The sequence below is a fragment of the Chaetodon trifascialis genome, chromosome 10, assembly GCF_039877785.1.
Source record: "Chaetodon trifascialis isolate fChaTrf1 chromosome 10, fChaTrf1.hap1, whole genome shotgun sequence".
Taxonomy (NCBI): Eukaryota; Metazoa; Chordata; class Actinopteri; order Chaetodontiformes; family Chaetodontidae; genus Chaetodon; species Chaetodon trifascialis.
The window spans coordinates 21,282,171-21,306,583 of NC_092065.1; the positions used below are offsets into that span (position 1 = coordinate 21,282,171).

The following is a 24,413-nucleotide window of genomic DNA, read 5'->3' on the forward strand; positions in this document are numbered from 1 at the left end:
AGAGTGGCTTTGTTGTGCTTCTGCAGTAGAATCTCTGCCTTCAGCCTGTCTGCCGGAGAGCTAAATCTCAGCATGGCTGTGTGTGTGTGTGTGTGTGTGTGTGTGTGTGTGTGTGTGTGTGTGTGTGTGTGTGTGTGTGTGTGTGTGTGTGTGTGTGCGCGCGCGCGCATCTGCAGCTGAATCAGTTTCCAACTTCCCTGCCACAGAGCTAAAGACCTCCAGTGTCCTCAGTTCTGGCTTTCCCTGAATTAGAGCAAAAATTGACAAAGACGTCTTGAGCGTGTGGAGCTCATCGTGTCCTTAGCTTTACCTTGACTTCAGTGACTGGGAGCTGCCAGCCTGAGATTTTGTTCTTGTACTTCTGAAGGCTCCATAAAGAGGCGTTTAGTCTTCTAGCATTTTTAATATTGCTCTAAGAGAAGTTCAAACGTATGTATGTAGCCCTTTAAAGGTCTGCCAAACTTGAAACAAATGCATAATTTCTGATTATCCTTCCCTTGTGGTGAATGTGGGCATTTTAAAGGATTTGTTGCATTGCTGGACTCACAGGCTGCTTTGAAGGTACAGCACACCTTGCCATGCACCTAGACTTTTTTGGATGGGGCATAATGACCCAAAAAGATTCTAATGCAGCAGTATATGTATGACGTGCTTATATTTAGGTACTGTGGCTTTTTATAACAGCAGCAGTGAGAATTGTGCACAGAGCGAGCGTCCCAGCAGGTGACGGTAAATTCAGAGCAATTTTGAAGTGAGGATATATTTAATAAGATTTTATATGTGTTTGGACAGAAAGTGACGTGAATGTTGTCCTCCTGTTGTTTATGCGCCTCAGTGTACCAACACTGCAGACCTTTGTTGTAGCATTGGTTGCAAGCTAGCACTGTATTCACTGACTGGTTGTGTCTGTGTGTGTCCATCTCCCCATATAATGTTGACCATGTTCACCATCCAGATTGGAGACTGGAGTGTTAGCATGCTAACATTTGCTCCAGTAGTTCTCCCATTAATTTCAATCTGAACCAAAAAACTTCTATCTTCAGCACAGTGCCACCAGCAGCTACACTGAAAACAAGGTAACTGGGATTTATTCTCTGGAGATCATGACTGACTGTAAAGGTGAAGCTTTTAAAGTGAAACTGAAAGCTTGAACCTGCAACAATTGTTGCGACCTTTGTTGGAGTAACTAATCTCACTACCGTTTCCATCGTATCAAAACACAGTCTCTAAAGATGACTTGTGCCAGCTCCCCTGCTAAACTTTCCCTTTCATCTGACTTTACCCACATTGACTTTGTTTCATTTCCACCATCTCCTCTCATGCTGATATTGATTATACCATTACCTGGAAGTTTTACTTGTGGACGGTGACCTTTGCTGTTTACTGTGTCGCTGATCTTGCTGCGTCACTGTGTTTAAGTCTGCTACCTAACACTGAGCATCTTCTTATCGTCTGTTTTATTACCTCTCTACCCCTCTCTAACAGTGCTATAACATCTGCTCCTGCAGTCATTTTAAAAGTGGTGTCCAGGGACAGTAATGGGTCCTGGAGGAGAGGAGGGTCCTCTGCCAAATAAGGGATAGTTTAATTTGAATAATTCAATATAGACAGACCTGTTGATGCTCTCTGTCTGTTTTGAATTTGAATAGGCAAAACGCAATCCAGAACTTTACAGAATGGTTATTTTCATGATTAATACGTCAATTGATTAAAAATATATCAAGGGATGACATAAAAGATGGGTGACATTGTGGTTTAGCAGCTGTCAGGTTTAGCTAGCATCATGCTAATAGTGGTTGAAATTTGCCATAAATTTAGATGGAAGCCTAGCACTAAACGTGACATAGGGGAGTGCAGGTATTGTTTAGTTATTCTGATTTAAATACCCAATTATCCCATGGGCCACCTCAGTAGTTTAAACACACGGTTACTCTGAAACGTGCACTTTGTGTTGCATCGTTTTTTAATGACTAATCGACTGTTTAAGTACAGATTAAAGGAATATATGAGTCTTGTTTGTGTAATGTGTTCAATTTCCAAATGTTACTGGATCAGATGGATCTCTGATAGAAAAGATGATTTGTTTTGTGGAGCTGCGATGCTCAGAAAAATGTAGCTGCTCTTTGACACTGAACGCAGAAGTTGCGATACCTCGTGTGGCCACTATGCTAAGTTGCATCAGAGCACAGCTCCTTTCTTGACGGCTTGGTGAGGACAATCTGAGAGCAGCTTGGTCGTTACAGGTGTGACAAAGCTCACTTCTGACAGACGTAAAGCAACCAAAGAGGGCAGTGAAACTGATTTCAGTACAGTGTTAAGTTCCTGTTTTTCTCTCTTTCTACATTTTCTCTTTTCCTTGGCTTTCTGCTGCTTTTCTCGTGTCTCGATCCGCCCTTCTTCTGTCCTCCTGGCTCCCCTCCTCTTCTCACCAGAGTCTCTCCACCTCTCACTCTCTCCTCCATCACTCCCTCCCCACTCAATCCTATGATTCAGCCTCACTCCCTCGATTTAGTCATAGTATTCTTGCTTTTTCCTCTCTATTGCTCCCTTGTGCACTTTCTTTTTCATCAATTCCCCCTTTCAACTCTCCGTCTTGCCTTCCTTCCTCTTTTTCTGCTTTAGTGTCCCCTCTATTTCTCTCCCTCTGTCCTCTTCTCCTCCTCCTCCTCACTTCTGCACCATAAAGTAGATGGCTGGATGATTCATCTCTCCCTCTGCCCCCGGACTGTTGTGATCCTTATTTTACTGCACAGTTAAAGCGGACTCCCCCTTCCTCCTGCGACGTCTGTCTGTCCTCTGCAGCTATTGACACTTATCAACCAAAGCGTCTAGTGTTAATACAGATAACAGCCTGGCCTTGAAACAATAACCGAGCCTTCATCTGCTCAGTAATTATTGTTCTGCAGATATTTTATGTGAGGTTTGAATACAGTCAGGATTTTACAGTGGTATTGATCGGATCTGGAGGAGTTGTTTGTGCAGACATTACGCTTCCAGGCATCGGTTTGATTGAGACTGGCTCCTCTTGGTGAGCGTTGCTATTTAGACTACAGTCCAGCCATCCTCTTCTGGACATTATTCATCATTATGAGACAGGCTGATCCATGTTTTAACCATATTCTCAGTCTGCTGCAGTATTGCTGCGCCTCACAGCCATTCGTTGGTTATGAGTGTCTTTACTAAAGACAGGTGGACGTGGTTGAGGTCCAAACGACTGATGTATGGAATCAGCCAGTGAGAGGCTTAATGAATGAGTCAGTGTTTGCTGAATGATATCTGTTCACCTCATTTAAAAATATATCTATGCCAGAACATGTTGCTGCAGGGTTCAGGTTCCACTTGCACCACACTTCTTCTGTAAGATCTTACTTTCTTGATCACATTTAAACACATTCACACCTCCTGTTGTTGAGGTTGGATGCAGAGGTGTCAGGGACACAATAAGAAAATGTGAATTCATTTTCTCGACATATTTTTCTGTTGCACGAGGCAGTTAAAGTGTAGTTAACAGGATAAATGAGACGAGGAAAACTGTTCTCTGCTGCTCTCACTAGAGTGTTTACTGAACTTTTAACCTCTTTACTCTGGATAACATCACTTTATCTCTTCGTGTACATACGCCAGTATATAAATGTGATTCACTCCATTTACTATCATTCTGGAGACAAGATCATTGCTACTGATTTAGACTCAATACAGCATTAAATCATGAGCAGGCTCACTTGGGTTGAACTCAGTGTAGCAAAGGTACATTAGCTAATCTACAAATGTCCCCAACCAAAAACAAGTGTGTATCAAACAATATAACTCAGTAACAACAAGTAAAACGGCTGCTGCTAGCATGCTGACATGCTACGAGATGAGTAACAAGGAGAACGTGCTGCTGTTTATTACGTTTGCTTTCATCGGAAAGAGACATCGAGGCAGCTCGCTGACAAAGATGTGCCCAGTCCGGGCAGCACGTAACGTCTCACGCTGCCCTCTCCTGACAGCTTACAGTAGTGCACCTAATTCAGAAAGTTGAAATTCTGCTATCAAGATGTTTCGTCCATGTCACAATATAATGAAACTTGTTTTTGTGAAATGCTGCCTAAATTATAGTATTTTTAATGAATAACCTTACTGAAAATTGATTAATTGATTGACTTCCTTCAGAACCTGCTTGTATCTACATCTTAAACCACAATAAATAAAGAGCAAATTCAGCATGCAAAAACTAGAATACAGTTTGTCACCAAGAATAAGATTTTGTCCCAGGAAGACTGTCCTCTCCTGCCTTAGCTTTGATTCATATTTAATTGTCGTGTCTTGTCATTAGAATAATTAAATTGCACATTTTGATTAAAAAAACATGCAGAGGAGGTTAAAAATAGTCGTGCTTTGTCTGGAGTAGTGTCTGCAAAGCTTCTTGCCAGACTGCTTACGGCCCCAACAGGCTCCGCTAATCAGAGGGTTCGGGCGGCCTTGCCTTGGGGACATAACCCAGGGCACAAAAAGTTCACCGCCAACAACAATAACATTAGCTGCTGCTTAATATTTCTTTTATACAGCGACAACTGAAGGCAAGCTTTTTGGGTGTAATGTTTTTATCAGCTCAGAAATTTAGATCACGACAGTTGGTCAATAAGAGGACGCTGTTAGGAGAGACTGTAGCACTCAACTGCTGCAACTATGAAACTCTAAAAGCAGGTGAGGGTGACAAGCCAAAGTGGAAATGAGCCCTTGGCACCACGCGACCATCCACCACCCTAAGCTCCACACCCTTACTTTCTGCTGTGCCATGTAATGTGCACACTGCTCTCTGTACTGAATGTTGGCTATTTGAGCAAAGCCAAAGTCACCTGCTGGTTTCTTTAACAAACGATCAAACGCATTGTTTCCAGCAATTTCTTTCAGCCTACTTCTTAAACCATGAAAACACACACACTGTGTTCCTCAGCAGATCATTGGCTGCAGCACTCTGCACACTCTGCCGAGTGATATACTAATAGCCACTAGCATTATCCAAAGTAAGAACACTGACCTCTAGGTAATTAAAAAGTAAGTATGGGATGAAGCACAGTGAGCCAGCGATTATTGCAGAACAAGCCCTGTCAGGGTGATTCAAGACCCCTGAAGTCATTTTATGACATGTCAAAGTAACTTATACGCTTTCACCAAAAAACATCGAGGCTTACCATAAACAAACAGTAACACCTGTCAAGCTGTCAGAGGTTAATTTGATCATAAATCAACTCAATATAAATGCAGTTTAACTTGGTTTAGCTGAAGTCTTTACACTGGTAAATTGAAATTATTACATATAATCTGTGAATCTTGTGAATTTCTCACACAAATCTGCCAGGCCTGCCCCTTATTTGATTTATTTAGTTTTTCAGACAATGCTAGCTCTCCACAGGAATAAGATGTATGGCTCAGTGTTTTCAGATGGGACACGTTGCAGTCTAGCTAGCACTGGGAGACAACGAAGGACAAGCCAAAAGACAGTACCTCATGTTCTCAAAGTCAAATGGTGTCAAGGTACAGACACACAGACTGTGGCGTGGACGCATCTGAACGCACCAGACTGAACGCTCCGGCTGGAGGTTTGCTTGTCCATTGTCCAACATGGAGGCCGTGTCACAAACCTTTTTATCTTACAGCTAAACAGAACACTTAAACGCGTCTCAGAAAACATGTTAGGCGAGAAATAGGCAATGCAGCAGCAGAGTCTTGATTCATATTTTATCAGCACTGCCTAGTTTGACAGTTTGATCTGATTTTCGTGAGCCCGGTGCGTCATGCCGGACGGACTGATTTGCATAAGGGTGAGGTCGAGTCACGATTATGCAAATTCAGATACGACTTCGACTGCTCCGTCAACTCCGTGTGCCGTGTCCATCAAGCACTATGCAGCCAGATGTCCTGCTCTCCATGGAAAAAGAATAGGATACGTCAGCTTGACATCCATCAACAGATCCAGTGTGCCTCTACCTTCAGACATCTCTTTCAGACAGTACAGTGACACCACATGTTTAATACATAGCCGTCTCTTTGAGACACTATTGGAGTGTTGGAATCAGTGATGTCTTTGCTAAAGAGCACTCCATTAGCAATGTTAGCATATGGAGCTACAGTGAGCCAGCATGCTGAGTGATATCAGAGTATTAATCTCTGAAGTGGATCAACATTAAACCATTTACCAGTGTCCAGCCCATTGAAGCTAATGCTACCACAGTGCTATTGTCTAATAAGTGTGCATTATCTGTGGAGTGGCCTGTTCTTTAGACGATGACCTTATTACCCTCAGTGATAATAGTGGAGTAAAATACCATTAAGTGTAAGTGTAGCCACGCTGCAGTGGACAGATAAAGCCACAATCTGCTGAATTGAAACTTTAGTATGAGTAAGACAAATGTCTCCTGTTTGTGAGCGCTTCATTGACTTTTTTAACTTTTCCAAGCAGATCACTTACAGAGGAGGATGCAGCCCTGCAATCACAAACATCACGTTTTTGCCAGACTGCTGTGCATTTTTAACTGACTCAGCCTGTTTCATTTATACTTTTAGAACATCTTGACACAAAAACATCACAGGCGCAACAAACTGTCTACAGAGCGTTTGTAATGAAAGTGTGTGCCCTTTCTGTTGACAGGCAGTTCTTGAGAAACAAATAGTGCCATACACACAGTTTTTTGACAAGTAAAACATGTACATGTCCTCTTCTCCTGTAGCCAATTTACATTTCTCTATGTAAAAACACACCAGTCTGAAAAATACCTTCCTTTGGTTCTTTCCCTAACAGCTGGCTGACATTGTGACAATGCTATATTAAACCATAATTGTTCCAGGACGATCTTAACATAAAGACTGACTGCTGCTAGCTCCTCTGAATTTGTTGAACAAGTTAGCGTTGAAACGATTTCTTGACTGAAAACAGCCGGCTGCTGTGACTGTACGCAGCGGTCCTTTCTTTATAATGGCAGCACTGTCATGAATCTACATCCAGGTGACTGTTTTACTCATGAGTTTGTTAACTAAAAAGATGCAGCATGTGGATAAAACAGAATAAGTCAGCTTTGGAGCAGTTGGAAGGTGTGTTTTCATATTCTGTTGCCTTTGTGCTAAATTAAACACATCCTAGATGTACGTTTGTACTGGAGATTAAATTGATATCAGTCCTCTCATCTGCGTTTGATTGCAGACGCGAACTGTAAGACTGAATCTTTTAAAGCAAATACAGTTGCTCTCAAGCAGCTGCAGTACAGGCACAAAGCGTGCCAGCCTGTGCAAACATTTCATACCCGGCGTAGCTGCACTGTTTATCTGTGGCTCCGCTCGCTGCTGACAGACACTTCGTGGCGCTTCCCGGCCACAAGTATCTTTGTTAGTCTTGAAGTCTTCATCAGTGGACAGCCGTTATTTGGGAGCTGCGTCAGGGTCTCAGGCAGGTCCAGGCCGCTGATGGTTGATGAAATATGCATTGGCCAGAGATTGAGTTGAGTGACCTCGTCTGAGAGTTGTGTACGTGAGTGTGTGTGTGTGTTGTCTGTGCAGGGGTTGACAAGAATAAGTCTCCGTGGGACCATTTAATAGCACTTCAGCTCAGAGTGTGTGACGGCTCCATCTATGCAGCCTCTTTCACTGTTGCTACTGCATAGTCATGCAAGGTGTGCGGGGGTGCGTACGTGCACACGCGTGCACGTACGTGCGCGCGTGTGGGTGTGTGTGTTCTCAGGGTATTCCTGCCACAGACAGGTAGATTGGAGACCAGATTGCCTGTAGGTCTGAATGGGAGCTCCTGCGCAGAGTGTCTCCCTTCCCTCCACCTATATGTAATTATATTTGTGCCTCAATTCTGAGAGTGTGATGGTACTTTTTCAGGTTTGCAAGCACATGAATTATATTTGAAAGAGCAATTGGCACACACAGAAGATTCTCAGTGTTCGGGCAAAGATATTGGGCCTCGTGCATGAACCGCTCATGCATCAGATTTGTTGCTGAATGGCTTGTATGAGCATGCTGCGTTCACCAACTTTCTTATATTTTGAATTTTCTCTGAGGCACGAACATAATTTATGAGCGGTCCAGACCTGTGTAGGAGTCGTGTGCCATTAGGCAGCTGGTGTCCAAAGTCGTTCACTAATGGAATGCATATTTCATTGCTTTGAAGCAATTCTGAATTGGAGTTATCCTGTTTGACTTTGAACTGTAAAATAAAATGTATTCATATGCTAACCTAATCTCATCATTAATTTAAACTGGCTATTGTATAACACTGCAATATCAATATGAACATCTCAGACTGCCAAATGTCTTAAATTATGCTCTAATTGAAGGTTATTTTGCCTGTGTATAGTATAAGGGAGTATAAGCAGGCACGCCATGGCTTGGCTTTTTTTGGTCGCCTTAGCACATCCGGCCCTTGAAAGACAGCATGGACAGAGACAGATGAAGGGTTGTCGCAGTCTAGGTGGCCGCTGGCTGTGTTTCTATTAATCTGTAACTTGTTAGAGGTTACGGTTTTGCTGTCCCTTAAAGACACAGTGACAAAATGAATGCGAGTTAAGTCGTGGCTAGCTAGCGGAGCAACATCTTAGCAGGAGGTGTGCTGCAAAAACTCATGGTTGACGTGTAAAAACACAAATATAATATACCTTGTGCATGCTGGGCCCATGAATAGGGCAAAGCATGAAAAGAAATTAATACTTGTTTAATGTAAGTAATATACATGCATCCAGACATCTGTGTGGGCTTAAAGGTCTTTCTGTGGCCCAACAATCCTCAGACCTTGTTTGTGTTCATTGTATATTGTATTATATTTAAGATTTAAGATTTACTTTTATTGATCACTGCACACACATGCTACAGGGAGGAGACTGCACACACGCCATGCTTCGTGAAATTACGACGGACCCATCCTCGGTCCGTCGTTCCTCCGCGGCAGACCAGGAGCGGTGGGCTGCCAGCTGCCAGCCAATGCTGGTGCCCGCGCCCGGGGACCCATCCTTTTTTCGTCACCGTTGGTCAGGTGGTGATCTTCTTGCATGTTTTTAGTGGGGGTTATTAAGGAGGAAACCCCGGGTGAACACGGGGAGAACATGCAAACTCCACACAGAAAGGCCCTCTTTTTCCTCAAGCAGCAGGCACTGAAGACATGGTGGAAACGTCACCAGCGCCCACGGCGGGATTCGAACCGGGGACCTTTTAGCTGTGAGGCGACAGTGTTACTACTTGTGACACCGTGCTACCCAAATATATATAACAATCATTTGCATTAGTTTATTATCAGCGCCTCTTTCTCCATTCTGAGGCTTCTCTGTTCAGTGGAGAGCAAAATGCTCGCGTTGAAAACAGGATCATTATTTTTCTCTCCATTTCAGTTAGATCTCTCTGCTGTGAAGTGAATAGAAGTTTATTTACTGGGTGCTGTAGGGGTGCGTATTAGTATTTTTTTGATCAGTCAGCAGATCAGTATTTGGCCATTTTTGCTCAGAAACATTCCACCAGGATTGCGATTGATATCAGCACTATGAAAGGATGAATCATTGATCAATCAGTTACAAGTGCTTCAGTGTGGTTTTAATGGCCTTAGCCGTGGTGGGCTGTTTGGAGCTAATATCCACCTTTCTGAGTATTTCTCAGCTCTTTTGTAATGATTGAAGGGAGCAGATTTCCCTCTTTTGATATTCACCACAGCCTGGTTCCACTTGAGGCAAGAGTATGACGGTCTCCATCTGACAGAGAAGTTTTCAAGGATCCATCTGCTGTCGCAAAAAATCCAAGAACAAAGATGTATGACAACGTTCTGCCAAAATAAATATTCCATTTTCTCTCCTTCAAGTACTGTGATATGTGCTCGTCTCCTTCAGTGACTATAAACACTTGGAACCAGTACTGTGTTAAATTGATTTACTAATAAAGCAGCATTGCAGTGAAATAGAAAAAAAAAATCACACTGGCCAAAGCTAAATTGTCATGACCAATCCGGGACGTGGCTGCAGATCATGTGGTGGTCCTCCAGACAGAAATGATGCGATGGTGAGGAGCCAGCGACGGGAAAATCCAAACTCGAAGCCGAACAACTGATTTAGCATTTGAGTCATTATCCAGCTTAGATCCCCACCGCTGGCTGAATGCTAATTATCGTATCACAGCGTAGTGCTGTTTTTCCGTGTAACTTTGATTCACTGATGTTTTTCATCACTAAAACATCACAGAGGGCTGACCAACAACGGGATAACACAACATTCAGTTTAATTCAAGTGTGTGCTCACAATGCACGAAAGGAAATGTATGCAGCACCTGCAGCCGCTACAAAAGACGAAGGGAAACGAATGAGCTGGGGGGGTTTCAGTTCGGTGCTGCAAAATTAGAGCTGTTGTTGTTTGGAGATGAATTCCTCATCTAAGTCTAGTACTAACAATTGTACCTTTAGCACTAAACGGGTGGTGGGGAACATTTTTCTGAACTTTTCTAAAATGAATATAACCTGAATAGGTGTTGTCATTCTTATGTCCTAGCTAGTTTCAAACTCGTCATTTACTAAATTGCATGGTTAAGAAATGTCTCAGTAAAGACTTGCATGTTGTGTAAACTGGTTGCGAGGAACGATCTACAGGATTATCTAAAGAGGAATGGTCGTGGCAGCATCACGAGCTCTAACATCCTTTCAACTGTGAGTGTTTGTTTTATTTATATCTGCGTATATAGCGTGTCACACAATGCATAATGTGCCTGAACGCATCCTGTGTTGACATGCAACCTGCTGGTCATGCTGTGCCTCTCTGTGTGTCACAGGGGGATAAGATCAAAGATGCAGGTTGCATTTCTTTTTTTAAATTCCTGTTGTTTCACGTATTTTTGTTTGCTTTTCAAAGTTTTATGGAAAGTTTCAGTCAGAACTGCACATACAGAGCAAGCAGGGAGGGTCGTACACAGAAGCACATAATGAGTGTGGAGGCAAACTTTACACTTACAGAGCGCAGACATTCCAAGACAAAGGCAGCACAGTGGTGCAACTCACAGAAGCTGCTGGAAATAATGAGAAAGGAGAAGGAGAAATCGGCAAGCAAATTAAAGGTGAGAGCAGAAAACAAAGGGGAAAGGTAAACAGCAAAAAAAAAAAAGTGGCTGTGGAAGAACAACTACCATGTTTGAACCCATCATTGCTAAAGTTTCAGACTTTAGCCTTGTAGCCGCTAACTCTGAATCCATGAGTCTGGGTTTGACTGTCTCATGACAGGCTAAAATCTGTTTCATATGCTTCTTACAGAATAAAGTCTGGGGGAAATATTTCCTCTCTTGACATGCTGTGAAACTGACCTCTGAGCTGTGTTCCTCTGTGTTTAGGACCAGCAGCCTGAAGACAAACCTGTGTCTGCATTAATTGTGTTTTCTGGCTTTGTTTGGGGTTTGATGGGCCAGCGCATGCTTGGCCGAGACTGTGCTCGTTTGGCTGCCTGTAGCAGTGATACAGGATGTCACTGTACCCTGATAGGCTGAATGTCTTGGACAAAAATGCACCTAGTACCACTGGGAGAGGTAAAAGTTTCTTATTTCATTTTTTTTCTTTGCAACAAGGCGTATGTAGGATTTAGGATTTGTTCATTTTTCCTTCTATGCCTTTTCAGATCTTCTTCATACAGGTTGCAGCGCCCCAAGCTGAATTCACCCCGTCTGATTGATACTGTTAGGTTATCACTTTCTTCACGTCCTCGTGCTCTCGCTCTCTTTGATATACTGTTATGTCCCAGACTAGGGGAACCAGGACACAACACAAAAGGGCTCCCCTCTTCCTCCCAGCTCCCAAGAAAGGCCGGTCACAACTTTCTGCAGTCTAACAAGGTTTTTTTTAATTTATTTCATCAAGTAGCAATGACGTCGGGGAGGGCATGGCCAAAATAACAAACAAAAGACTTCCATTTTGTCGACTCTTACCTGTCCAAAGTAAAATAAAATAAATTACAAAACTCTAATCCTCCCCTAACCAAAACAGGAGAAAACAAGTAAGTAAGTAACTTAAATGGCTTCCCTCCCCTACAGCTACTCACCTCATTAGAATAAGTTAATATTATTAATAGTATTTACAATAATCACAATACCCGGTAACGAACACACACAACTCAGCCACCGGCCACAGCGGCAGCAACACCATTTAACACAGCTCTCTTTTGGAAGTGGAAGGAGAAGCAGGAGAGGGAGACGGTCCACCGACCTCCCCCTTAAATAGCAGCACCGGCCAATCACGCCTCCCCACCTGTAATAAGGGCAGAGAGAGAGCAGAGCAGAGCACACACACACGCACACACACACACACACACACACACACAAACACACACACACACACACACACACACACACACACACACACACACACACACACACACACACACACACACCCTCTTGTACCCAGGATGCCACACAGCATCCAGGATATACTAAACAAATGTACTAAATCATAACAATCATAACAATACTTGTGATATTACTTTGGACGCTGTCCAGCTTCGGCTGCCATTACGACAGTGCATGTCAAACAGGCCATAATGCTTCGTGTTATTTTGATTTTGGATGTAGATACTTTGTAGATTCTTTCAGTGATTGGTCATTCGGTACGAACATTCGCAGCTCATTCACGTTTCTGTGTGGCTGATGATTGGTCGGCCGAACGTGCTGCTGCTGCTCTCCACCGCTCACTGAACACAGTCTGCCCAGTGAGCCGCGGACACGTGCGAGCACATCCACTCAGAAATATTGGAGGCTTTCCTCAAGAGAGAGGAGTTAAGGTCAAGAACTGAAAAAAGTGGCTGAAGGGACATTAAAAGTCACTGCCCATGCCCACCAGAGTCAAGGCCTTATCCTCATCCTTTGGTTTGCTTTTTACAGGCTTTACCCAGATAACAGCACAGGGCCAAATTGGATTTACTAAAATAAACGTCTTGGTTCATGTTTGCTATCATTCCTGGTTGAGAAGGATGCATGTTGTAGACTTAGATTTACTCATGTGAAAGCACAGTACAGGCTAGCTGGCTGTCCGGACCATTCAGTGTTGCGTTCGCATGTCCTCACGATGCCATCAGGTGAGATAAATTGTGTTTGAGAGTGTGAATAGTTGTTTGCCTGTTCACCTGATTCAACCCTATTGATTGGAAAATACCATGGGGGTGTAGTGAAGGGATGGATGGAGTAGAATGATAGTTTTGTTCCTCCAGGGACAAGCAGCAGTCAAACAGATAATAAAGACAAAACAGCAACGATAAAAAACAAGAAATCCGCAGGTTAACGCCAACAGAAATGTTGACATTGCCTCCTGTTATCAAAACCATCAAGAGACAGCAGGAAGACAGATCGACTGATGGAAAGACAATGGACCTTATGAAGGTACAGCAAAAAAATATTTAACACTGCAATTAAATCTCCCTTTTCTCCTTTATATCGTGATTGGGCGGCACAAACAGAATTCTGCATATTTCAGAATTCAACTTTGAAATCCGTCTCGTCAGCAGCAGTCCAGAGGACAAGGCTGCACTCACAGTGTCTTCGGTGTCGCTTGGTGTTGAGCGTCCCATCGCTGCTGATCATAAATGCGCCGTGTGCAGTTCACTGACATCACCTGCCGTCCACGGCGACGGCAGTCAGAAAAATATTTGAGAGAAATGTGCCATTCTGACACAAACCAACTCCTGCACCGTGTGCGATGCAGGATTACTGGCACAAAATGCTCAAACACACACACATACATGCTCTCACAACGCACACATACACACTCTCACATAGGCACCACTATAATTAATTTATGATCCAGTCCTGTGATTTATTTTTGTCCCTATCTGACCTTATGCGCTCCTTGAATATGAAAAGTCCTCCAGGATTTGTGGTGCTTGGCTGAATTGAAGGCAAACACACACACACACACACACACACACACACACACACACACACACACACACACACACACACACACACACACACACACACACACACACACACCTCCCTGACTGCACAGCTAGAGTCCTTCTGGACCATGTATCATAACCCTTCATTTCTCCTCAAATGCCTGAACTCTCTCACCTTCCTTCTGCACCTCTTTTTCACTCATTTCCTCCATCTCTCTCTGCTCGTCCCTATGGAGCGTCTGAAAATAGCAGCCAAGGGAAAAGTGGGTCAGCTGCCATGTGGAAGGGGGGTCCGCGGATAGATAGTGAATTTGTCTGCGTGTGTGTAACCTAACAAATTGTCAATCTACAGTACTTCCATATCGCAGATTTTGAAGCCTTTTTTCGCGACATTTCCAAGACAAACAGCAGTGAAGTAAGCGCCCTGTGACACACGTCAGGTTTGCAGCATTTTTTCCCTTTTCTCATGAAAATAAATAATAATAATAGACAAATAACACGCACCCGCTAATATATAAACCCTTTAGTCTACCGAATGCCTAAAAAATAGTACAAAATGACCCAAAGATAGTCAATTTGCAATGATATGAAACAGATAAGCAGCAGGTCCTCACATTAGAGAAGCTGGAACAGCGAACGATTACAAAAATGCTCTCCAGTCGTTTCCTGTCATTGATTAAATGTCTAATCATTTCAGCACTAACACTTTGTCCACATTGAAGGAAAAGCATTTCATTATTTTTTTTATATTTTTCATATTATTTAAAAAGAAATGCCTTTGGAAACTTCCGCTAAGATTTCTGTTAAGGTCTCGTCAAGTTCTCTTTTTCCAACTTTCTTGAATTTTTTATAAGTTAATCAGATCCAGAGGTCAGGCTAAGTACGGAGCCCTGGAGTGGCCACAGAGAGAAAAAATTCGTATCGTATCGAAGCCATGTTTTACTACACTGACTGCTTAAAATACTATTGCATGCACGTGCGTTACAATTTGTTCCATGTTTTAGTTCACTTGTCTGTATAAGACCCTGTAAGTGTATACAGGGAGCTAGCGCAACAGGATGCATCTGTCATTTTTCCAACCTACCTGAGATGAAACCACACGCTCTTCTACATGATGAAAGCCTCGGCGGCGTCACAGCTACAGAGCTCAGACAACAGCCACACGGGGCACTGAATGTGATGAATGTACTGTTTATCTGACCACAAGTGATGCAAGAATTAGGTTGGAAAAGTAAGAGCTCGGCATAGACCTGAGCTCAGCAACCTCCCTGTGAACACAGCCAGACCAGAACCGAACGTGGCTTCTGAGACCAACAGAGGCCAGTTTGACGACAGGGAACACAGAACCAAGGTGATTCACAACAGCTCCGACCGGGACAATGATAAAGACGGCGGGTTCAGGCGAGGACAGGAGAGGCGTGAAGCGGGAAGGGAAGCCCGCAGTGTCTGCAGATTGGACACCTTTGGGTTCCAATGTACGGGTTAAAAAAGACGTGAATCCATAAATTGTATTTGTTAGTTATGCAAACACATCCAGTCACCATCATTACCCTGTAAACACACAGGGGCTGCACTGTTTTTGCAAAGCTGTGCTGTCATTGTAGCAGAAAGCTATATGCCTGCAACATTACAGCACTGGCATTTGTTCCTCTTTTTGAAAGCATGGGATTGCGTGGACTCTCTCTCTCTCTTCATGCATGTGTGTGTGGGAGGTACACTTTGACATACTGTCAAGGTTTGTTGCAGTTTACCAAGTTATATAAAATTCTTTTCGTTATTTGATCTGTCTCTTTACTTTTTCTTTGTTTTTAAAGCCGGCAGCACAAATAGAAAATAGTTTCCTGGTTTTGTTTGGCTTTAGGCGGCACGGTGGGGCAGCAGGTAGTGCACGTGCCTCACAGCAAGAAGGTCGCAGGTTCGATCCCTGGGTCGGGCGGGGCCTTTCTGTGTGAAGTTTGCATGTTCTTCCTGTGCATGCGTGGGTTCTCTCCGGCTTCCTCCCACAGACCAAAAACATGCTCATTAGGTTAGTGTGAGCGGGGATGATTGTATGTCCGTATATGTTGCCCTGCGATCGGCTGGCGACCGGTTCAGGGTGTACCCCTCCTCCTGCCCGTTGACAGCTGTACGCTCCACTCCGGCAGCGTCTGTCGTTTTGCCAACCCCATTCTTGTCTCATCTGTGGTCTGATAATGGTAAATTAATCAAATCTAATGCCCCACATCATTGTTTTCCAAGCTCTGTCGCTGTGATGTGCTACAGAGCTCTGCAGCTGCCGAGGCTTTTGTCACGTGGAAGTGGGCGAGGTTTCATCTGAAGTAGGCTGGAGAAACGATGGATGTGTGTGTAAACACACTTACAGCATCTTGTGCCCACGAATTAATCAAAACATGGGACTGAATGAATGCAGTAGCATTCTCCATGTAGTAAAACGTGCCTCTGTATATACATTTCACAATGCAACGCGTCTGTAATATAAGACACATTGCATTATGGGAACTGTAGGCAAGCTGCTAACTCTTCAAGTAGAACAAAGGAGTGACCATTTTCTTCTGACCAGCGCCGTCAAGACACTACAGAGCAACGACTTCAGTGTTTCAAACACTCTTACATGGATAATAAGCACTTTTGTCAGTGTGCATGTAATGATTTGTTTTCATGTTCTTCACTGATCTTTACTGTTGTGATATCTTTACATAGTGTTGGGCAGTCGCTCCGCTAAGCTGATGATGCCTCACACAGACGCAGGCTCTTGCACTGGCACCGTGATCCTACGCGCATCACAGACGTACTCTGAATTGGCGTCCAACATAACGACACAGGCGGAGAGATGCCGTCTTTGTTTCGAAACGTGTGTTCAGGCACGTGTGAACATACGGAGGAAGAACAAAGAAACATACACTTTTTTCCTGGCGCGCACACTCACACACCTTCACACACTCGCTGTCTCTCTCACACACATATGCGCACACACTCCCTATTGTTCTTTAGTTAAGCGCATTCAGTTCGATTCCGTGTGGTGTTTTACTTTTATTACCTTTTAAATAAATGCTTTTGGATATACGTGCTGGTCTGTTTAATGTTGCACAAGAGTGAATGCTGCCAACCTCTACTATCCTACAGAATGGCAGAACCCTTCATATATAATGCATATGTATGTAAGTGGTGGACTCTGGCGTACTCTGCGATGCGTTGCGACGTGCTAAGGAGGCCCAAACCATGAATGTCTTTGGAGGTGGTCTCCGTTTATTTTTGGAGCTGACAGCAAGAGGTAAAAAACGAAATCCTCCATCAGTTGCAGTCATAAAACTCGAGCCCCTTCACAAATTAAGTGACACAGGAATTTGTTAGAATATTATACAAGTTTAGGCTGAAAAATGAATGTATTAACATAGCTTGACAGCACTAAAACACCAACGTTACAGCGAGAGCAATGACGCTTACCTCTCCGTGGAGTACAACAGTAAAAAGGGGCGAGACAAGGCAGGAGATACCCCTTAGTAGGAGGGGTACCCCCAAAGGTGAATGTAGGGGTACAGGAGTATTAAATGTTCCACATATTGACTACGGAGGCTTGAGTGTGTCAGGTAATAACAACATAAACAAATTTTGTGTAATTAAAATACTTAATATTACAACTGTACATCTGGCTTCTGACACATATTACTGCTGTATAAATGACCCTGTTACATGTATATAGATAAATGTAAAACAGAATATAACGCTCATTGTTCATAGAGCTTTTTGGTACCATAACTTGGTCTGCATGATGAGAAAACATACAGTAAGGTCAGTAAGCTGAAGTAGGTCAGGGCACTAAAGCCATCCATCCATTATCTATACCCAACTATCCCTTTCGGGGTTGCGGGGGGGCTGGAGCCTATCCCAGCTGTCAACGGGCGAGAGGCGGGTACACCCTGGACCGGTTGCCAGTCGATTTCAGGGCAACACACAAGACGGACAACCATTCACGCTCACACTCACACCTAAGGGCAATTAAGAGTCACCAGTTAACCGAAAGGCCCTGCCCGACCTGGGGATCGAACTTGTGACCTTCTTGCTGTGAGGCATGCGCATTACCTGCTTCCCACCGTGCCGCCCCAATAAATAAGTTTTTTTTATTAAGGTTGCCAGTCCCTGGGTCTTTGTGGGCTACGGGGAGGCGAGCCCCGGCTTCCCGCATGTGAGACGGAAGCACCGACCACAATCCTACAGTGACGAAGCGACACTAAAGCCACACGTCAAAAACCTGCTAAAACACATCACAGTCTGACTCATCCTGGACTTCTGTTGATTGTGACTGCTGCCGTCATGTCTGTTTTCAGCTTTGTGCAAACTCGGCTCATGTGGCCCAGTGGTTGATCTAATTATCTGTTATGTGTTAAACTAATACATTTAGGCCTAATGGGTCCCATCCAAACAGCACAGGAGGGGGGTACGGAGATGGCTCCAACATTATGAAACAACCAAGAGCAGTGTGTGAACAAAAACCGTTCCCATCGACAGGATGACATCATCTGTTCATGACATGACAGCGGTTGCGTTTAGGGTAGTGATTGATCAACCGCAGTATGTTAATGAATTCAGACGACGCGCGCATCTAAGGTTACTCACCAGTGGAGAGTGATTATAGATGAGCTTGCCAACCCCTGGCAACGAGCCCAAAAGTCCATAATTCATAGTTTGCCCATTTTACAGAATTGGATTATTCTCCAGCATCATCCTCTCCAGTCTGCGGATTCACCACCAAAACTGTGTGAGGAAACGACGGAAAGTTGTCGTGGAAACATGACATCGGAAAACCTTCCACATTAATATCAGCTTTTCTGTCGAGAGCTGAAATCTAACTGCATCGCACAAACAAGCTGTGAAACACACAGGTCTGCAAACGCACACAACACATCGAAGGGGAAAGTCGTTCTACTCCGTTGTGTCACAGTGGCTTGTTTCATTTGACTTTGCTGTGTCGCCCGTCTATCTCTAATCATTGCGCTGACCTTTAGATCTTACTTCACTTAATGTTTACTTGTATAAAATGCAGCAGCTACAGTGGGATCATTAGTGGCTCCAATGGCGGACTCGGGCTCTCTGAGGGTGAGGGAAAAATGAAAAGAGCCCCAGCTGCATGCGATGGGGCACCAGTCATGATGCATTTATGGTGAATAGTTCCAAACCCTGGTTAAGACTCCACCACTGACTGCCTCAGAAGTTGTGACTAATACGATGTAATGTCTCACACCATTTGTTAGTATTTTTCCTTTGATTCTTCAGTTTCTGTCTTTTCGTTTGACGTGAACATGACTTTGTTGGAGACTCACAGGGGGCTGCTCTGTGCTTTATATCACAGCGAGATGAGGCGCAGCATCCGCACCTAGTTTGTCATGGTTTGTCATTAGATGGGATCCAGGGGCCCTGAAGAAAAACAGCAACGCTTAAGTGGTCTGGTGAGGGGTAATTTATCATCAGGGCTCCTCGACTTTATATCATCACCTTCGAAGATAAATGAACGCCACCATTTAAATCTGAAACACACTTTTCAACCTTTTGCTTTATGTAAAGATATCTAAAAATAAGACCCTGGAATATGCTTTGTTATGATGTTCGAGGCTATCAACTGGGTTAGAGACGCTATACAAAGACAGATCAGGATGAAGCTGATGCTTGTTTATTTCAGAGGTATTGGGTTTTTTCACTGATCTGTCCTCTGCTGTTCTTTCCAGGATTCAAGTGTCCTGTCTGCTCCAAGTCTGTGGCGTCCAATGAAATGGAGGTTCACTTCATCATGTGTCTAAGCAAGCCTCGCCTCTCCTACAACGGTAAGGGAGGGTTTCTGTGGTTACCTTTTCTTTTTATGACAGGAGGCTTCTGGAGATCCGGGACTTGGAAGGAAAAGCCAGGCTCACTGGTGTGCCAGCAAATAATAAACTGATTTTGGCCCTGGTTTTTTTAAGATTATGTATTTTTCCATATTTATTGGTCTTCCCAATATTGTGCCAAGTCTCCTGTCACTGATGCTGTGCTGATAAATATTCATGACAAGGTGGGTGGGTCTACAGACTGATGCGTGTTGTTGAGCTGGTCCTTCCAAAACATGATAAATATGAATGAGGGGAAATGAGGAAAATCATAAAAATTCATAGAATGAGTTTACACAACCTGACATATTCAGTCATGCTCTCTCGAAAATACAAACGCAACTGAGGCTGCTGAGACGCTGAATAGCAATCGGCCCTTGCTGTAACATGTGACCTCTTTAGTTTCGCAAGATGTTACTGGTCCCATCAGAGGCCATTATGTCTATGTTATTTTAGCAGCAAACTACAGGTCTGACGTTAAAGTTAAAAAGCCAAGTCACCTGTTTGCTATGGTTCAAATGGTTGGGTCATTTAAGCAGGTGTGAAAGCTGTCAATCAAACACAGACCAAACCACAGGGCAGGGAGCTCCTGAAAAGGCGGTCTTGTAGCAGTTCTGACTAACAATATTCATAATCCATTCTTACCTCTGCTGCTGCTGCTGCTGCTGCTGCACTCTATAACACCAGTGAAGCTAAATAACCATATATGGCTCAATAACTGCTGCATCATCTGCTGTCAGTCACCAGAATTAGATTTTCTTCCATGGGTCCGTGCAACCGTAGGACAAAAGTCCACAGCTCTCAGTTTGTTTGTAATCCAGTCAGCGTGAGCACAAAACGGACAAAATGAAAACGTTCCCAAACCAAAATGAGCCGAAATACAGCTGTTACGGCAGCCGGGAAACAGATGTTTAACATTTTCTTATCAATAATTAGAATTTGACCACTTTATAGCCAGACAAAAGTCTGTTCCACTTCACTAATTGCGAGAAGCGCTCTAAATTCTAATACATTGCAAACTGCCTCTTGGTTCCTCACACAGCATAGCATCTGATTTTTCTTATCTTTTTCTTATACACCCTTTATTTTACTCTGAATTATGTGCATGGTCCCAGCACTTTTAATGTCTTTATGTGTCTAAAATGACTTATTCTAATAGGCTGAAACAGAGATCGGCAGGATTCTAGCGTTAAGATGTTTATCCACTGTACAGGACAGTAAAATAAAAAGAGAAACCAAACATTTGTTTATTAGGATTGAATCACTATAGCTCCCATGACTGCGTGCACCATCAAAGCCTTCTGGGATCTGCTGCAAAAAACTGTCATTTAATTTTTTAAACCTGTTTAAAATGATGAAGTATTTTGTCTGTAGTGTGTTTGTGCATAAATCTAAGTACCATCTTTACAGGTTGTGAGGCTGAGGCTCGTGGAAAGAGGTGAAACTTCTAACTTCTTTCATAAGCCATAGAAAACTCCTCTGGCACACGAGAAATGATAAGTTCTGTTTCACTGATTTGTTGGAACAAATAAAGTAACTGGACTGATAGCATTAGTTGTGGCAGGCAGAGTGCCATTTAAAGAAACTCAAAGTGCTAGTTTAGCAGGGAGTTCTGTTCCAGAAACCCACAGCAATTAGTGCAAATCAGAGAGTCGACACAAGGACCTCCGCTGCTAGCTTTTAGGCCGGGAGGATGAGACAAACAGAGGATCAGCATGTGAATGTATGAACGGTGCAAAGAGGGTTTCCAGGTGTCATCTTAACACTGCTGCACAGTTAAATTTACTAAGCAAATCATTGCATGTTCCAAATAGGAATTTATGGCACTTGACTTACTCTAACATTTTACATTTTATTCAATATAATTTTGCTAATTAATCAGAGGCAATGACTGCCAAATAGAGGGAGAAGAACGCTTTAATATGCTGACCCCTCTGCTTTTAATATATGGTACTCACCAAGTGTGACGTCAGATGCCTGCAGTATAATTTTAGAAGGTAAACTGGCTCGGTCTTACTGGGTTTCCACGGGGTGTGAAAAAAGCCATGGAGAGTAAGAGTGCTGGGCAGTGGGAGCAGGCATGTCAGGGTCTTTTATTTTGCTTTATTGATCGTCTGTGTAGTGCTGCTTCGTGTTCTTCTGTTAGCCCCATTCCTCACTGTCTCTGCATGCTGCCCCTCTCTCCAGTATTCAACCACCAGTTGACCGATTTTGCTCTTGTGAGCGCAAATCATTTACTCCTCAGAGTGTCTCATGTATTTGGGGGAATCATACCCGCTATTAGTTGGAGTGAATTTGACACAAATGCAGCAGACTTTTGGGAATTTGTCCCGTTGGTCAACCAACCAATGAGTGATGAGATGCCAAAATCATTGAGACCACTGGATGGATCACTGGATCACTGGCTGTTGTGGTCCATGCTAACACTAAAGCCACTAGCACTGTAACCTACAAGAGTGTGTAGGGAACATTGGACATGGATCACATGCAACACTCATTATCACAGATGTGACAAATGAAGGCCTATGTAGGATATTTTAAAAAAAATCCATTCTAAACAACCTTTATGTCCATTCCAGTACTATAGATACTGAATTTACAAGGTGCACCTGAATGCACCATGAGTTGCATGCAGGGCCTACAAACTTTGCCATACAGAGTTGTTGATTTCAGAGTTTTCAAGGTGCACTTGAATGCACCATGATGTCCCCCTCCCTCTCTCCCTCTGTGTGTGTGTGACAGAAGCAGTGTGGTGGTGAAGACTCTCAGCGTAGTTCTGTGGTAAACAGCAATGACTATTTTGGTCATGTAACATGGGTAGGCCTCTGTGTGGCCCCCAGCCCAATTTAACCCCTGGTTAGGTCTAAAAAAGGTGAGAGTATTGTGTGGATAGAGAAAACAGGGTACAACTAGGGCGGTCTTGGGGTACGACTCTGTAAGAAAATGATTAAAGTGAAAAGATTTGTTTATTTTAAAAATACCCCTAAAATGTATCAGCAGGATAAATACAATGGCCATACAGAAATTGCACAAAAGACCACCTCACCGCTAAAGTCTGTACAGACAAAACAAGATGATAGTTCATTTATTATCTGTTATCATTACACTCGTCCATTGCATTCTGGGAGAGCGTAATCAATGTTCAGATACAGCCAGCAGAATAAAAGCAGCACATCACTTTCCTCTAATTCTGTCATTGTGAGAATAACGCAAAGCATCACATTGTAACGTCTAACATTATGTACACACTACTGTAGTGTTTCCACTCGTCCGCTTTACTCAGGCGACTGTGAGCCGCGTCTTTTCCAAAACAGTGATCCATAACATCAAAGAGATTAAATTTACATCACTGAAATACATCCCTGGCTGCCCTGGGTATACTGCACAAATACGATATGGTAGAGCACTGACGCTGATTACATAAGAGAATAAGAGTAGAGTATTTACTGATAGGGGTAGTTTTAATGTTAAAGTGATGCTGGGGATGTTTTCTGGGGAAACAGCCAGCGGAGCATGTAATCTACACTGAATGTGGAATATGCACAACTTGCAATCACACGCTCTCTGAGCGCTCCAAATACAGCAGGCGAGTCGTCAATTTCACCCCCTCCACCATGTCAACTTACACATTCACTGCGCTAGCTAGATAGCTAGCTACCCAGGTGATAAGCAACACTGTTGACTGTGAAAATAGCTCCAGTTATCACCATAAATTAAACATTATCAGTCATAATTGCCCAACACTTCCTACATGGGAGAGTTCTTATGAGCTGATGTTGCATCGATTCAACCACAGAATTAAAATTCTAGTCCTCTTCTCGTTGTTGAACACAAGCCCCTGCTTTCATCAACCAATTGATTAATCGACTCGAGCACTACATAAGTCATTTGTAATTCAGTAATTAAGCAAACAAAAGCTGTAAAACCTTCAGCTACAAGATAACCATTCATAGAGAAATCATCATGAGGGCACATTACTGTGATGATGCAAGCATTTCCAGAATGTTGATGATGAACTCTTATCCTGATAAAGGACATAAAATGTAGTCATAAACATTCATAAACCTGAGGTGCTTAAAGGCATCACACTGCTTTTCATTGCTAAGTCTCTCAGTCCATCTCAGCTTTAACAGAAGAAATGAAGATCAAAGTTTCACATTTTTAAAAGCGAGTAAGACTTGGAGATGTGAGTTGATGCTAACTTGCCCAAGAGGTTTCATCATCATTCATGTTTACGGTTCCTCAGCGTCCATAGTGATACTCAGGGCTGTTTATGAATGAAGTAAAACTGTACATAAAGAGCAAAAACAGAGTCGGCACCGCTGCTGCAGAGACACCGTCTACCTTCCAGTCTGCAGTTTATTTCCTTGGGCTGGCTGCTCTTTTAATTATGGCCTGAGCTGCCACTCCTGGTTGCTTGGAGACGCATGATTGACAGCAGCCATGTCTGCTCATTGCCCCTAGCAGCTTGTTGACTGACAGTTACTTGTCTGACTCAAGACTGTGCACACGTACGTCTGATCTGGAGCCTGAAGGTCACCTTGTAAAACTGTGTGTGTGTGTGTGTGTGTGTGTGTGTATGCATAGGACAGAGGACAGTGTTGTGTTTCTGATGATAACGATAATGTAACCACACAGAGTAAATCATGTAAAGTTGTCAGAGGGAGGGAGAGGAGGGAAG

At 43.4% G+C, this 24,413-nt stretch overlaps 1 protein-coding gene across 1 annotated transcript in view; it reads left to right on the top strand.

Annotated features, from left to right (window-relative positions):
- Window positions 1-24,413, top strand: part of znrf1 (zinc and ring finger 1) — a 61,639-nt gene that overhangs the window by 23,840 nt on the left and 13,386 nt on the right. The window contains exon 2 of the mRNA XM_070972347.1: window positions 19,598-19,693. Coding sequence (XP_070828448.1) covers window positions 19,598-19,693 — 96 coding nt within the window. The remainder of the gene's footprint in view (window positions 1-19,597; window positions 19,694-24,413) is intronic.